At 39.4% G+C, this 16,372-nt stretch overlaps 1 protein-coding gene across 1 annotated transcript in view; it reads right to left on the bottom strand.

Annotated features, from left to right (window-relative positions):
* OXCT1 (3-oxoacid CoA-transferase 1) overlaps positions 1–16,372 on the bottom strand; it is a 142,747-nt gene that overhangs the window by 109,204 nt on the left and 17,171 nt on the right. Inside the window, exons 4-7 of the mRNA XM_032626760.1 lie at positions 15,773–15,908; positions 12,318–12,467; positions 6,488–6,594; positions 4,020–4,080 (exon numbers count right to left, since the gene is read on the bottom strand). Of these exons, the coding sequence (XP_032482651.1) occupies positions 4,020–4,080; positions 6,488–6,594; positions 12,318–12,467; positions 15,773–15,908 (454 nt within the window). The remainder of the gene's footprint in view (positions 1–4,019; positions 4,081–6,487; positions 6,595–12,317; positions 12,468–15,772; positions 15,909–16,372) is intronic.

Here is a 16,372-nt window from a genome sequence, read left to right as displayed (position 1 = left end):
AAAAAGCACAAACACATGGAGGCTAAACAATACGTTACTAAATAACCAAGAGATCACTGAAGAAATCAAAGAGGAAATAAAAAATAACTAGAGACAATTGACAATGAAAACACAACGATCCAAACCCTATGGGATGCAGCAAAAGCAGTTCTAAGAGGGAAGTATATAGTAATACAAGCCTACCTCAAGAAACAACATCTCAAATAAACCATCTAACCTTACAAGTAACTAAAGAAGAACAAACAAAACCCAAAGTTAGTAGAAGGAAAGAAATCATAAAGATCAGAGCAGAAATAAAAGAAATAGATACAAAGAAAAGAATAGCAAAGATCAATAAAACTAAAAGCTGGTTCTTTGGGAAGATAAACAAAATTGATAAACCTTTAGCCAGACTCAACAAGAAAAAGAGGGAGAGGACTCAAATCAATAAAATTAGAAATGAAAAAGGAGAAGTTACAACGGACACCACAGTAACACAGAGCATCGTAAGAGACTACTACAAGCAACACTTTGCCAATTAAATGGACAACCTGGAAGAAATGGACAGATTCTTAGAAAGGTATAACCTTCCAAGACTGAACCAGGAAGAAATAGAAAATATGAACAGATCAATCACAAGTAATGAAATTGAAACTGTGATTTAAAATCTTCCAACATACAAAAGTCCAGGACCAGATGGCTTCATAGGTAAATTCTATCAAACATTTAGCAAAGAGCTAACTCCTATCCTTCTCAAACTCTTCCAAAATATAGCCAAGGAAGGAACACTCCAAAACTCACTTTATAAGGCCACCATCACCCTGATACCAAAACCAGACAAAGATACTACAAAAAAACAAAATTACAGACCAATATCACTGATGAATATAGATGCAAAAATCCTCAACAAAATACTAGCAAACAGAATCCGACAACACATTAAAAGGATCATACACCATGATCAAGTGGGATTTATCCCAGAGATGCAAGGATTCTTCAATATATGCAAATCAAGCAATGTGAAACACCATATTAACAAATTGAAGAAGAAGAACCATATGATCATCTCAATAGATACAGAAAAAGCTTTTGAAAAATTCAACATCCATTTATGATAAAAGCTCTCCAGAAAGTAAGCATAGAGGGAAACTACCTCAATATAATAAGGGCCATATAAGACAAACCCACAGCAAACATCATTCTCAATGGTGAAAAACTGAAAGCATTTCCTCTAAGATCAGGAACAAGACAAGGATGCCCACTCTCACCGCTATTATTCAACATAGTTTTGGAAGTCTTAGCCACGGCAATCAGAGAAGAAAAACAAATAAAAGGAATACAAATTGGAAAAGAAGAAGTACAATGTCACAGTTTGCAAATGACATATTATACATAGATAATCCTAAAGATGCCACCAGAAAACTACTAGAGCTAATCAATGAAGCTGGTAAAGTTGCAGGATACAAAATTAATGCACAGAAATCTCTTGCAGTCCTATGCACTAACAACGAAAGATCAGAAATCGAAATTAAGGAAACAATCCCATTCACCATTACAACAAAAAGAACAAAATACCTAAGAATAAACCTACCTAAGGAGGTAAAAGACCTGTACTCAGAAAACTATAAGACACCGATGAAAGAAATCAAAGACAACACAAACAGATGGAGAGATATACCATGTTCTTGGATTGGAAGAATCAATATTGTGAAAATGACTATACTACCCAAAGCAATCTACAGATTCAATGCAATTCCTATCAAATTACCAATGGCATTATTTACAGAACTAGAGCAAAAAATCTTAAAATTTGTATGGAGACACAAAAGACCCAGAATAGACAAAGCAACCTTGAGGGGAAAAAACGGAGCTGGAGGAATCAGACTCTCTGACTTCGGACTATACTACAAAGCTACAGTAATCAAGACAATATGGTACTGGCACAAAAACAGAAATACAGATCAATAGAACAGGATAGAAAGCCCAGAGGTAAACCCACGCACCCATGGTCAACTAATCTATGACAAAGGAGGCAAGGATATATATGGAGAAAAGACAGTCTCTTCAGTAAGTGGTGCTGGGAAAACCAGACAGCTACATGTAAAAGAATGATATTAGAACACTCCCTAACACCATATACAAAAATAAACTCAAAATGGATTAAAGACGTAAATGTAAGACCAGACACTATAAAGCTCTTAGAGGATAACATAGAACACTCTGACATAAATTACAGCAATATCTTTTTTGACCCATCTCCTAGAGAAATGGAAATAAAAACAAAAATAAACAGTGGGACCTAATGAAACTTAAAAGCTTTTTCACAGCAAAGGAAACTATAAACAAGACAAAAAGACAACCCTCAGAATGGGAGAAAATATTTGCAAAAGAAATAATGGACAAAGGATTAATCTCCAAAATATATAAACAGCTCATGCAGCTCAATATTAAAAAAACAAACAACCCAATCGAAAAATGGGCAGAAAACCTAAATAGACACTTCTCCAAAGAAGACGTACAGATGGCCAAGAGGCACACAAAAAGCTGGTTAACAGCACTAATTATATTAGAAATGCAAATCAAAACTGCAATGAGGGGCTTCCCTGGTGGCGTAGTGGTTGAGAGTCCGCCTGCCGAGGCAGGAGACAGGGGTTCGTGCCCCGGTCCAGGAAGATCCCACATGCCGTGCCATGGCCGCGGAGCCTGCGCGTCTGGAACCTGTGCTCCACAACGGGAGAGGCCACAACAGTGAGAGGCCTGCGTACCGAAAAAAAAAGAAAAAAAAAAAAAAAACTGCAATGAGGGGCTTCCCTGGTGGCGCAGTGGTTGAGAGTCCGCCTGCCGATGCAGGGGAAACGGGTTGGTGCCCCAGTCCAGGAAGATCCCACATGCCACGGAGTGGCTGGGCCCGTGAGCCATGGCTGCTGAGCCTGCGCGTCCAGAGCCTGTGCTCCACAACGGGAGAGGCCACAACAGTGAGAGTACCGCATACCGCAAAAAAAAAAAAAAAACTGCAATGAGGTGTCACCTCACACAGGTCAGAATGGCCATCATCAGAAAATCTACAAACAACAAATACTGGAGAGGGTGTGGAGAAAAGGGAACCCTCTTACACTGTTGATGGGAATGTCAATTGATACAGCCATGATGGAGAACAGTATGGAGGTTCCTTAAAAAACTAAAAATAGAATTACCTTATGACCCAGCAATCCCACTACTGGGCATATACCCAGACAAAACCATAATTCAAAAATACAGATGCACCCCAATGTTCATTGCAGCACTATTTACAATAGTCAGGTCATGGAAACAACCTAAATGCCCACTGACAGACGAATGGATAAAGAAGATGTGTTACATATTTACAATAGAATATTACTCAGCCATAGAAAGGAACAAAATTGGGTCATTTGTAGAGAGTGGATGGACCTAGAGACTGTCATACAGAGTGAAATAAGTGAGAAAGAGAAAAACAAATATCATATATTAACGCATATATATGGAATCTAGAAAAATGGTACAAATGAACAGGTTTGCCAGGCAGAAATAGAGACACAGATGCAGAGAACAAACGTATGGACACCAAGTGGGGAAAGCAGGGGGAATGAATTGGGAGATTGGGATTGACATATATACACTAATATGTATAAAATAGATAACTAATAAGTACCTGTTGTATAAAAAAAATTAAATTAAATTAAAAAGAGAAAAAAGTGAAAAAAAAAAAATTCACCTGGAGACTTCACCCAAGAAGGTCCACTTTACTCAAGTACCAAAAGACTTTTATGAGCTGGTCAGCCTGATAGCTTGATTCCCAAACAGAGTGTTCTAGTGAGACCATAGTAACCAGAAAGCTCATGTTCCAGCAAAACTTCAACTATGATATATTTAAATAGAATCCTTCAACATCCAAAATGAAAAAGTGGTTATTGCTTGCCCTCCTTCGTGAAAACAAATGAACGATTGTACTTTTTCTTGAACTAATACATAACATCAACTTTGAAAATTAACAACAGGAAATCAGAAATAACTTCTCTTACCTCCACCACTGTGGTTTCTGCAGCTTTGCACATAGGCAAGTTGAAATTCCTTGCACTTTTCCTACATTAGAGGAATAAGGAAGTGGAGAAAGAAGGGCAAAATAAGTATCTCTCTCAGCTTTAATTATAGATTAAAAGAATTTCTGTAAACCAAGACTTTGTGAATCTTTTTAAGAGTGTATCATATTTTCGTTAAGTTCTATAGCCATTTTATAAACAAAAACAATACGATGGTCACTTCATTCAGTTATATAGCTTTATATGGGGTTAAGAGAAAGAGGGAATATTTTTCATATTCAACATAGTTATACACAGAAAAATAAAATGGATATTAACAAATCTACTCTAAAACTAATTTCTCTAAGTCTTTTACCTGAGATGCCACTTTGTTTTATAGTTAAATATTTCACTAAGCTTGCTCTTGTTAAAATATTAAGAGAAGTAGCAAGTGCTTTATATGAGAAGGTATAGTAATTATACTCCTATTAAAGAAACCTATTGCTGAAATTAACTGAAACATTCATGGGTGATTTGTGAGTCGTAAAGATCAGTGTGGAGAACCAACTTCTAATGAAATTTTTAAAGCTACAACCCCCCCATCAGACCCTGAAGTGAAAAATTTTAAGAAGCGGCCAATTTTGCTGATGGTTCTGCATTCCCAAGTTCCTAAATTAATGCACTTCCTCTAGTTATAAAAATTTTAATGTACTTTTGTTTCTGAGAGTGTAAATTGATAGGGAAAATTCTTTGGTAAAGAGAAATAATTCACAGCTACGCCTTAACAGCTCTTTGTGACACCAATGTTTCTTTCACTTGGATTCAAGGATAGGTGTGTCCTCAAGAGAGGAATCTTTGTGTACTTTGACAAGTTACCGTGTTGGATTCCACCAGACATCCAGCATCAAAAGCTCCAAGGGCAGAGTGGCCTGAGGTGCAGGCATGCAGAGCCTGCCCACTCTAACAATGGTCTAGACAGACCTCTGTACCAGTTGTCCCACTAAACGTGAAGGTCAGCCTAGAAGTCAGTATCTTAAGAATCTAGGCCACCTGACCACTGGGGACAAGCACTCTCATTTCACATCAAAGCTCAATGGCTACTGAGCAGAAACTACAGGCATAAGGTCTGTACTCAGAATAGCCCTTGTGCAGTCTTTAGATAACAGGCAATAAAGCACAGGATAAACTCATGGAAATACTTTAAATAATTCATTTCCATTTGCTACTATACAATTTCATTAACCTTTAAAAAAAACAACAACTAAGCTTTGCAAGCATTACATCAAGGTGTCAAATAAGGTAGACATCATTCAAAATGTCCTCTGTAATTGCCAAAATTAGTTATAATATCAAAAATTGGCTAAATTCCGGGACTTCCCTGGTGGTCCAATGGTTAAGACCCACACTTCCACTGCAGGGGGCACGGGTTCAATTCCTAGCTGGGGAACTAAGATCTCATACGCTGTGGCCCGGACAAAAAAACAAAAACAAAACAAAAACAAAGGAACCAAAAAATTGGCTAAATTCAAGAAATCAAATACAGTATTAATGTCATAGAAGATCTTCAGAAATGAACAAAAACATGAGAGTGACCACTGGTAATTTAATTGTGATCATACCAAAGCTGCATTTGGTAAAGATAAAAAATATCACTAACTAAAAGCAGGAAAAGGCCAATATTATGAGAAAGACAAGTATTTCTGTAACCTAACAGGTGACGTCTTCAAGACCAAACATTTTGAAAAACTTTTATGAATATATTCAAACGTGGCACAATTTGCAAAAACAACTATATAATCCCTAAATCCAAGATACTAAAACTAGGTATTTAGTATGCTTAGGGTAATCAAAAGGTATTTAAATCTATTAAGTGGCTTAATATATGTGGCTATCTAGATAACGAGAATGAAAGTTGAACATTATTAAGGGTAACCAACTTTACAGACATAATCTTTATCAGCATTTCCTAGAAGACACCAATAGGCCTGGAAAAGAACTGACCTAAGTGATTATTAGCAATATTTTTCCATAATATCAAAGTAACAGGCATTTTAAGACAATTCATATAAATAACACTGTCAAAATTAAATATAATTGTGTGCTTTAGTCACATTTTTTAAGCATGTCACAACACTGTAACTAGTTTTGGCAACTAAAGTACACGGGCAAAAATAATTTGTATGTGACTATATACAAGGATATACAGATTCAAATAGTTAACAAACAGTGCACCATGGGTACCAACCAATCAGAACAGATGTCCTCAAGTGCATCAAACCAGCATGACTGCACAGCAATGGTTCTGCACCCACCTATATACACACACACAGGTGTGTTTGATTTTAAGCCATTTTTAAAATAAATTTTTAAATACCAAACACATCAAGATATCCATTTTGTAATCATAATTTCGGAAATATAAAGTTGCTGAAATGCATTACATTTAACATTTTTTAAAACCATTATATTACCTGAAAATCACATTTCCTGCTCGGTCTGCCTTCCAGGCTTTCACCAAAGCGAAATCCCCTGTGATTGCTTCCTCCAAAATAAAATGTTGACCATTAAACTTCCTCACCTGCAAGAGACAAAGAGAGCATTGCAGGATCTGCAGAGGTCTTGTTTGGTTGTGCTCCCTGCTCTGATAGAGGCAGATAATAAGGATACGAGCCTAGTTAGAAAAGAGGGAGAGATCTAAATTGAAACTTCAAGGAAGAGTAGTGCAGGCAACCAGGGCTTCGTCAAAATGGTGAAGAGGGGCTTCCCTGGTGGCACAGTGGTTGAGAGTCCGCCTGCCGATGCGGGGGACGCGGGTTCGTGCCCCGGTCCGGGAGGATCCTACATGCCGCGGAGCGGCTGGGCCTGTGAGCCATGGCCGCTGAGCTTGCGCGTCCGGAGCCTGTGCTCCGCAACGGGAGAGGCCACAACAGTGAGAGGCCCGCGTACCGCAAAAAAAAAAAAAAAAAAAATGGTGAAGAGGCCACCGAGGGAGCAGCATGTGCAAAGGCTCAGAAGCAAGAGGAAGCTTGGCAATGGTGAGGAACTGAAAGCTCCATATGCTTACGGCATAGACTGTGTGTGTTAGCACTCACTCTATTATTTGTGTGAATAATTTACATACTGAACACGAAAAAGAGCCCCAGAAAACCATGTAAGTTGCATGAAACGGGCAATGCACTGTTTTCCTACCTAAAATAGTTATAAAAATCCATTCATCTCTTCTAATGAATCCATCATCCTCTGTTGAGATTTTAATTGGGATTCCTAAAATTTGTAGAGAACTGACATGCTATATCCTCCCACCTGTGAGAATATAGGCCTACTTTTTTTTTTGTCGTACGCGGGCCTCTCACTGTTGTGGCCTCTCCCGTTGCGGAGCACAGGCTCTGGACACACAGGCTCAGCGGCCATGGCTCACCGGCCCAGCCGCTCCGCGGCACGTGGGATCTTCCCGGACCGGGGCAGGAACCCGTGTCACCTGCATCGGCAGGCGGACTCTCAACCACTGCGCCACCAGGGAAGCCCTAGGCCTACATTTTTTAAAGTCTTCTTTTACCTCCTTCAATAGTTTCATAGTTTTCCCTCAGAAAAAGCTTTGTATATATTTTCCAACTTTATTCATAGGTGCTTCTTGGTTTTTGATACCATTGTGACTGTTATATTTTATTCTATTATACCTTCTCTCTGTCATTACTGGTCTAATGGAAGGCTATTGATTTTTGTATGTTTATTTACTTTTAATTCTACTCCAAATGGGAGGGGAGGGGAGAAGACGTATAAAGCAAAAGTATGCTGCGGCATTTTGTTCCTTTTTTCTTCAAGGGGACTTAGCTCTGGGAATTGAAAGGAAGAGGAGAAACAACGTCAATACCTCTCTCCATCACCACACAAGGTGGGAGCCATTTGAAGGCCAAACTCCATTTTCATTCCTACTGCGCCCCCTAGTGGACAAATTACATGCATTTTATAGAAAGCTGGAGAAAGCTCCAGTACATTTACTTTTCTTTAACTGTGGTTTAAAACAAGAAATTCTCTTTTTCTTTAAATTATAGTTAATTTACAGTATTGTGCTAGTTTCAGGTGTGCAGCAAAGTGATTCAGACATATATATGTACACACATACATATATATTCTTTTTCAGATTCTTTTCTATTATAGGTTATTACAGATATTAAATATAGTTCCCTGTGTTATACAGTAGGTTCTTGTTTATTTATATATATATAGTAGTGTGTGTATGTTAATCCCAAACTCCTAATTTATCCCTCTCCCTCACTTTCCCTTTTGGTAACCATAAATTTGTTTTCTATGTCTATGAGTCTATTTCTGTTTTGTAAATAAGTTCATCTATATCATTTTTTTAGATTCCACATATAAGTGATATCATGTGATATCTGTCTTTCTCTGTCTGCCTTCATTTAGTATGATAATCTCTAGGTCCATCCATGTTGCTGAAAATGGGATTATTTCATTTCTTTTCATGGCTCAGTAATATTCCACTGTATGTATGTACCACATCTTTAACCATTCACCTGTTGATGAACATTTAGGTTGCTTCCATGTCTTGACTATTGTAAATAGTGCTGCTATGAACATTGGGGTGCATGTATCTTTTCGAACTAGAGTTTTTGTCTTTTCCAGATATATGCCCAGGAGTGGGATTGCTGGATCATATGGTGACTCTACTTTTAGCTTTTTAAGGAACCTCCATACTGTTTTCCATTGTGGCTACACCAATTTACATTCCCACCAACAGTGTAGGAGGGTTCCCTTTTCTCTACATCCTCTCCACCATTTATTATTTGTAGACTTTTTGATGATGGCCATTCTGACCAGTGTGAGGTGACACTTCATTGTAGTTTTGATCTGCACTAAAACAGAATCATTTCTTAAAGAACAGTTTCCTTAAAGACATTATCCCACTTTCCTGTTAGAAAAGCTCAATGAATTTAGGGAATCACTGATGAATGAGGATCATATTAATATGAACTTAGACAAATTATATGAAAGATATTTGTAACCTATACATCAATATAGTTTAAGTCTTATGTATTTCAGCCATCACCAGAGATGATAGCTGAGGCCTTTATATACAGATCTAGAGAACTACATATACATCTAAATATATGCTAAGCCAGGGCAAAGTAAAAACATTGGCGTTTCTTTCTATTCCAGTTATCTAATTTCCTGAAGAGTCTACACATCAGCAGTTGCTAAGTGTTCACTATTCTAAAATTTTAAAACAGGAGAGGAATTGGTTTTGTCCAACTAGCTGTTATATTCACTTGAAAGAGTTATGCATGTCAGAGTCTCCACTTCCCCATCTTTCAGTCCTTTCTTGAATCCACTCCAGTCAAATTTTCACCATTCCAGAAAAATCCTCTTCTCCAGAAAAATCACTGTTTAAGGTCACCAATGACTTCCACGTTTCCAAACCCAACAGTCAATTTCCAGTCCTCTTACCCAACCTCTTCATACTCTGACACGGTTGACCACTCCCTCCTTTGTAAAAGTTCCCATCTTCCAAATCACCGGACTCCCCTGGGTTTCCTCTCCACTCACTAGATGCTCTTTCCCATCTTATTTGCTGCTCCCTTTCCTCTTTTCAACCTTTCAATGTCAGGCCTCTTCTAAACCCTTAAAGGCAAAAGAGCTGTTCTGTGTCTACACTTCAGCCCCAGTCCCATGGATTTAAACACCACGTGCGGATGCCTCCAAAGTTCCTACCCCAGCTCTCAACCCTCTCGGCGCTGAGCTCGAGCCTACAGAACACCTCCTCTTGGAAGCTAATGAATGTCTCAAAAACACCAAGTCCAGGCAGAGCTCTTTGATTACCCCCATGCTCGGCCCTTTTCAATAAGCAGCATGCTTGATTCTTGTCTTTTCTTACTCAGTAAATCCTGTTGGCTCTACTATCAACGTATTTCCCAATAGCAACCACTTCTCACAAATTCCACTGTTACCACCTTAGTCTAAACCACCTTCCACTCCCACCTGGATTAATACAACAGCCTCTTCATCCGTCTCCCTGCTTCTGCTGTTGGGTCTCCAGCAAAAAATCTCACTACCCAACAGCCACGGTGCTCTTTCCAAAATGTAACTCAGATCCCATCACTGTCCCACCATATTCAAAACACCCTGTTGTCCTCTCACCACACTCAGTAAAGGCCAAACTCGTGTAGCCTGGCTCCTGCCTCTCTTTAACCTCCAACCCTACCACTCTCTCCTCATCCATTCTGTTCCAGTCTCACTGTCCTGCTGTTCCACACATGAGGCAAGCCTGCCCTGGGACCCTGTCCTTCCTCTTCCTTCTGAGTAGAGCACAAACCTATAATCTTCACCCAGCTCATTCACCTACTCAGAGAGGTTTTCCCTGACCCAGCCTGGAGCACACCTTCCTGACCACTCATCATCCTCTCTGCCTTTGCCCTACTTGATTTGTGTTCACAGCACTTCCAGTATTGACATTGTGTGTTTGTCTATTTGTTCCCTGTCAGGGGGACTTGGTCTAGAACACCCCTTTTTCCACCATGCTTAGACCAGTGTTTGACAAACAGAAGGTCCTCAATAACTATCACTGACCTAAGTAATTCACTCATTTCCTCTTCCCACCGTAATCAAGGACAAAAGAGCTAACAAGAATCATTTCAAGAAATTACTGTTGTATTCCTAGGGGATGCAGACAAAATGACAAAACTGCTAGATTCCTACACCTCCTGAGATGAACCCAGGCATTCAGAACAGATTCTAGTCTATCCTATGTTTTCACCAGGAGAGTTAATGCTGTAACTTCTAGCAAGCTCTCAAAGCATTCACCCGATTTTGCCAGGCATCTTTATCTATATTAACCAAGATCCATCTTAATAATTAGGTTCCTGTCCTTTACCTTGTCAAAAACTTTTTAAACCTAATTAGGCGGTAAAGAAAGAAGCAAGATAGCATATGAAAAATTTTAACAAAACCTTTGGGTCAATATAGGTCACTCTAATCAGAAAGGCAAAGCTCCAGATGGAGGACGCTGCTGGATAAACACTGGACAGCAGGGGACAAGGGCATGACCTTTATCTTCCCTCAAAACACGGACGTGCAGAGCTAACATCCCTATAAGCAGAAAGGTGATAAAAGCCCTTGATTTACTAAATTTTCGCTTCCCTAGAGATAAGCTCAGCATTTCTGCAACATTTGTTAATGCTCATGAGCCATGTGGGCAGGGAAAAGGGAAAGACACTAAAAATACAGCTGGCATGTGTCATTTTAAAAACTGGCTCAAACCTGAGTATCTCAAATACCTATATCTAGAGTTCTTTTCTTTTCTTTTTTTTTAAAAAAGATTCTTTTTGATGTGGACTATTTTTAAAGTCTTCATTGAATTTGTTACGGTATTGCTTCTGTTTTATGTTTTGGTTTTTTGGCTGTGAGGCATGTGGGATCTTAGTTCCCCGACCAGGAATCGAACCCACACCCCTGCATTGGAAGGCGAAGTCTTAACCACTGGATTGCCAGGTAAGTCCCTATTCTTTTCTAATATGTGAGTGAAGTTACCCAGTATAAAGATACCCCATCTTATCTAGCACTTTAAATAAAACTAAGTTATTCAAATAGGTCCAGTATACAAAATGAAGGACAAAGGAGATAATATGAACTCTCTGTTCCATTATATAGTTATAACTGCCCCCGCTTTTTAAGATTGTAGACAAACTTGTGATTTCTTTGGCTTTTTTCTCCCCCTTCAATCACATCCAGAAGGGGCCTGAGCATGAAGAGTTTAATACCATATATAGCATACATCTACTCTATTTTCCACATAAACATAATCAGCAATTATAAACGCTCCTAAATTTCTTAAAACTTACCCTAAAACTAATCTTGACTTGTACCTCTTCTATGGATTACAGATTCTTTTCTTCTCATTTATTTATTCTGGTCTCTCTATGTGATTTAAGTTACTAGCAGATGCCCAGTTTTAGCTAGAAATTTTACCTAACATGTTTACATTACGGAATGAATGACGGTGTTCTCACACAGATGTGTTTTGTTTTGTTTTTGCTGTATGCGGGCCTCTCACTGTTGTGGCCTCTCCCGTTGCGAAGCACAGGCTCTGGACGCGCAGGCTCAGTGGCCATGGCTCATGGCTCATGTGGGATCCTCCCAGACTGGGGCACGAACCAGCATCCCCTGCATCGGCAGGCGGACTCTCAACCACTGCGCCCCCAGGGAAGCCCAACAGGTGTGGTTTTATACTTAGTTACCCAATGAGTCCACCTGGAATCCTGTGCTAATAGAGATATCCAGCTTTCTTACCTCTCTTGGCTTACTGGCAATGGCAATGCTGCCATCTTTGTTGTATTTGATCGGTGACCCTCCTTCTTGCACTAGGGTCCCATACCCTGTGCTGGTGTAAAATGCAGGAACTCCAGCCCCACCTGCACGAATCCTCTCTGCAAGCGTGCCCTACAAGTGAAAAAACAACACTGCATCAGAAGTCCATTAAACACTTCTGTCTGCAGACACAGAAAAACTTACAGGCACCATCCCTGTTTTCTAGGTGTTTATCAATCTAAACCACACCCAGCAGTGCATACTGGTTTGTCTCGCTGACACCGCAGGCTAGAATATCAATGTAAAACAGTTACTATCTTTCTAGACAACAACCTCTCTATCCTTAATCCTTAATTCTTAATGGAACAGCTTATTTGTATATTAGTGCTTTCAGCTTCCATGTCTCCACTGGTTTCTTGACATCACATTCTACATCAGTCTATCTGTAATATTTTTAAAGAAATTTCCAAATGTGAAGTATGTAACTTTAACTGTATACATTAAAAAACATACAGTTAAATTTTGTGTTTTACTATGTGCTCTATGTAGGCATGGCCTGAACCTTATCTTTAATAACAATGTTATGATTATATAATAATAATGTAAAACGTTCAAACCTATCTAGAATTTATTCTAAACCATTCTCATAAGTATTTTATCTACTACATTATCTAACTAAGGAAAAATTCAAGATAGGCAAAGAGTACAACATACAGGTAAAATGGTTTTTAAAAAGCCAAGAGAGATTCAAATTTTGTTTCAGAGTAGGAACAGCTATATGTTAAGTTTTTTTGTATCTTCTTCTGATCATCTTTGTCCCCTTTCTAGGGACCAGTGATTTCAAACCTAATTTCCCCAGCTCTTCCACCACCACCTGCCTTTCCACCTGGTTTTCCCACAGGGTAATAACTCTGACCCGAACGTTTCCTGACACGCTCCCTAATGTGAAACATCTTATTACGGTCTAGCTACATCATATTCAGACTAGGTAACTGACTAGCTACCCAGTAGTAAGAATAGGTTCAGATTTTGTTTTGTTTTGTTTTGTTTTGGCTGTGTCACGCGGCTTGTGGGATCTGAGCTCCCCGACCAGGGATAGAACCCATGCCCCCTGCAGTGGAAGCACAGAGCCCTAACCACTGGACTGCCAGGGAATTCCCTAGGTTTAGATATTAATGATGGTGTGTTAATATTGTCCCAACCTGAAAACAAGTTTCCACTTGAACTGGGGCCTTTAAATACTAAACTCAAAGAAGGGACTAACAGCTGGGATTTCAGACACTGAGTCATTTGGAATAGGCAGTATATTCTGAGGAAGGATGGACCTGTGACATAACTGAAAACCTTCCAGATACCTGGTTCTCTGTTCTAACTGATGGACAGAGGTGACTCTTCCCTGCACTTTGGGTATTTTAAGTTAATAACATCCACAAAAATTAAATCATCAAAACGACCATAATAACACTCCCTACCTTAAAATATTTTTTATGTCCACCCTCCCTGAATACTATACTCCTCTTTGTCCAACTGGGCAAAGGCATGAAAATCGACTATTGCCACATACAGGCCCCTTGCAGGTACCACTAAGACCCCACATCCAACCCCCAAGGGAGTCCTAATCCCTACCACTTCATCAGCACTTCCTCCCTGGCTCTCAGGCTGCAAAACGAGTTCCCAGAGCCAATGTTTACTCATGCACCACTAAGCTGGGGCAAGAAATTCTGACTTCTTTCAGCTTAAAGGAAGAATGTGAAAGAAATATTAAGGAAGTTCCTTTCCCATGTATATGCCCTCTGACAAAATAAGGGATAATGCAAAAGATTAAAAAAAGGCAGGGACTTCCCCGGTGGTCCAGTGGTTAAGAATCCACCTTCCAATGCAGGGGACGCAGGTTCAATCCCCGGTAAGGGAACTAATGATCCCACATGCCACAGGGCAACTAAGCCCACGCACCACAACTAGAGAGAAGCCCTGCAAGTGTGCTGCAACTACTGAGCCTGTGCACTCTAGAGCCCGTGCGCCACAACTAGAGAAGCCCGTGTACTGCAACAAAGACCCAGCACAGTCAAAAAGATAAAAAAGGTAATTGAAAAGTTAATTTTCAATAGCTCCACAACTCAAAGTATATATTACCTCAACCTATAATGTGAAGATGAAAACTATATGCTATGGACGAATTTGTGTTCCCCCCCCTCCCAAAATTCACACGTTGAAGCCCTAACCCCCAACGTGCAACAAGGTTAAATGAGGTCATAAGGGTAGGGCCCTGATCAAAGAGGATTAGTGTCCTTATAATAAGAGACCCCAGAGCACTCACTTGCACGTGCTCTCCCTCTCCCTCTCACTGTCCCTCTCCCTCTCTCCCCTCCCCCCACCAAGAACCAAATCAGCCTGTACCTTGATCTTGTACTTCTCAGCCACCATAACAGTGAGAAATAAATTTGTCTTTTCTAAGCCACCCAGTCTGTGGTATTTTGTAAAAGTGGCACAAGCGATGAAGATAGTACACCTTTTGTTATTCTCAAAAAACTTTAAATGAAGATTGGATAAATCAAGCATGTGTAATGCTATGAGAGACACAGGTGCCAACACTGTAGAGTGATCAGGTGCGACTTGGAAAAACACTGTTAAACTTCGGGTAGAAAAAACAGTTCTCCCACGCCTGCTCTCTCCAGATAAGCATATACAGTGATTTAATGATTGAATTTTTAAAAATTCTGCTATATCACATTATTACCAACTTGATAAAGTTAGTGGTAATAATACATTCTGTTGACAAAATAAAGCAGTGTGGTGGGCTCAGTTTCAGAGATGAAGGCAGACCATGTCAAACTGGAAGAGTAATGTATACAACCTGTAGACCCTTGTTTTACTCATAAGGCTTCAAAAACTTTGCTCAGTGACAAACTCTTCAATCAGTTAGGAGAGGAAATGGTGTATAAAGTGAGCAGAAACTTGCTAGATTAATTGCAATCACTGCTTCCTTTGTAATGGTGTCAGCTCTCTAGACACCTGGGCTCTGATCCCAGCACTTACTCTGTGATGCAGTCCCTCCATGGCCTTTACTTTCCTATGTTTCAGCAAGACCAGATTCCCCACAAATTTCTAATTCTATGATTCATAGGAATTGACTTTTAGGACAATCATCAAACATTCCAGCAATTTCTTTTGCATGCGCCAATGAAATATACATTATAGTGCCAAACTTAAAATTTTATCCTGAAGCCTAGATATTTTCACTTTCTTTTTCAGTGCACAGCAACAAACTAGTTCTCTAGCAATCAAGAGGTGTGACCTATAAACACAATTCCTTGGTTTGGCAAAAGAGCATTCTACCTTACCTCTCTTACACAATGAAATTTCTAGGAGGAAAAAGGTAAATTTTAAAATAAATTAGTATTGTAAAAAAAAAAAAAAAAAAAAGAATTTTTTTTTACCTGAGGTGTCAGCTCTACTTCTAATTCACCAGATAAATACTGTCGTTCAAATTCTGCATTTTCACCCACATACGAAGAGATCATGCGTTTTATCTGCTTGGATCGAAGTAAAAGGCCCAAACCAAAGTTGTCAACCCTAGAAGGAAAATGCAAGCAGCTTACAATCAAGGGATATTTGATAGAACATTCATATCACTTACTTTCAAAAACTTGAAATTTTATATGACAAACCACTCACATTTCTCCTGACAACCTCCTTTTCTCCCAACTTCGACTTCACTCTCCCTCCTCATTCTCATGCCCACAAATGGCCATTCCCACTCAACTAACTCTTTCCTAATTCTCAGAATGCATTTCCAAGCCTCTAACCTCCCCCCAACTGTCCCGACACACTGAATACCTTAAAGTAGTTCAGGTAACAGGTAACTGTCAACCTCCTGATAGACTTGTTTATAGTCCTAGCTTCCAATATTGAATCTAATAACATTTCCCACCCACCATGAGTGTAAAAGAAATACCTGCATGATTTATTCTTACTTGGTTCAAAAGAAGACTAAAGCCTAAATAACAAGTATTTTCAAGAGTGCATTTTTGAGATGT

This window comes from Phocoena sinus, chromosome 3 (assembly GCF_008692025.1).
Source record: "Phocoena sinus isolate mPhoSin1 chromosome 3, mPhoSin1.pri, whole genome shotgun sequence".
Lineage (NCBI taxonomy): Eukaryota > Metazoa > Chordata > Mammalia > Artiodactyla > Phocoenidae > Phocoena > Phocoena sinus.
The sequence above is the reverse complement of the archived record's forward strand: the minus strand, read 5'-3'. Positions and strand labels throughout refer to the sequence as shown.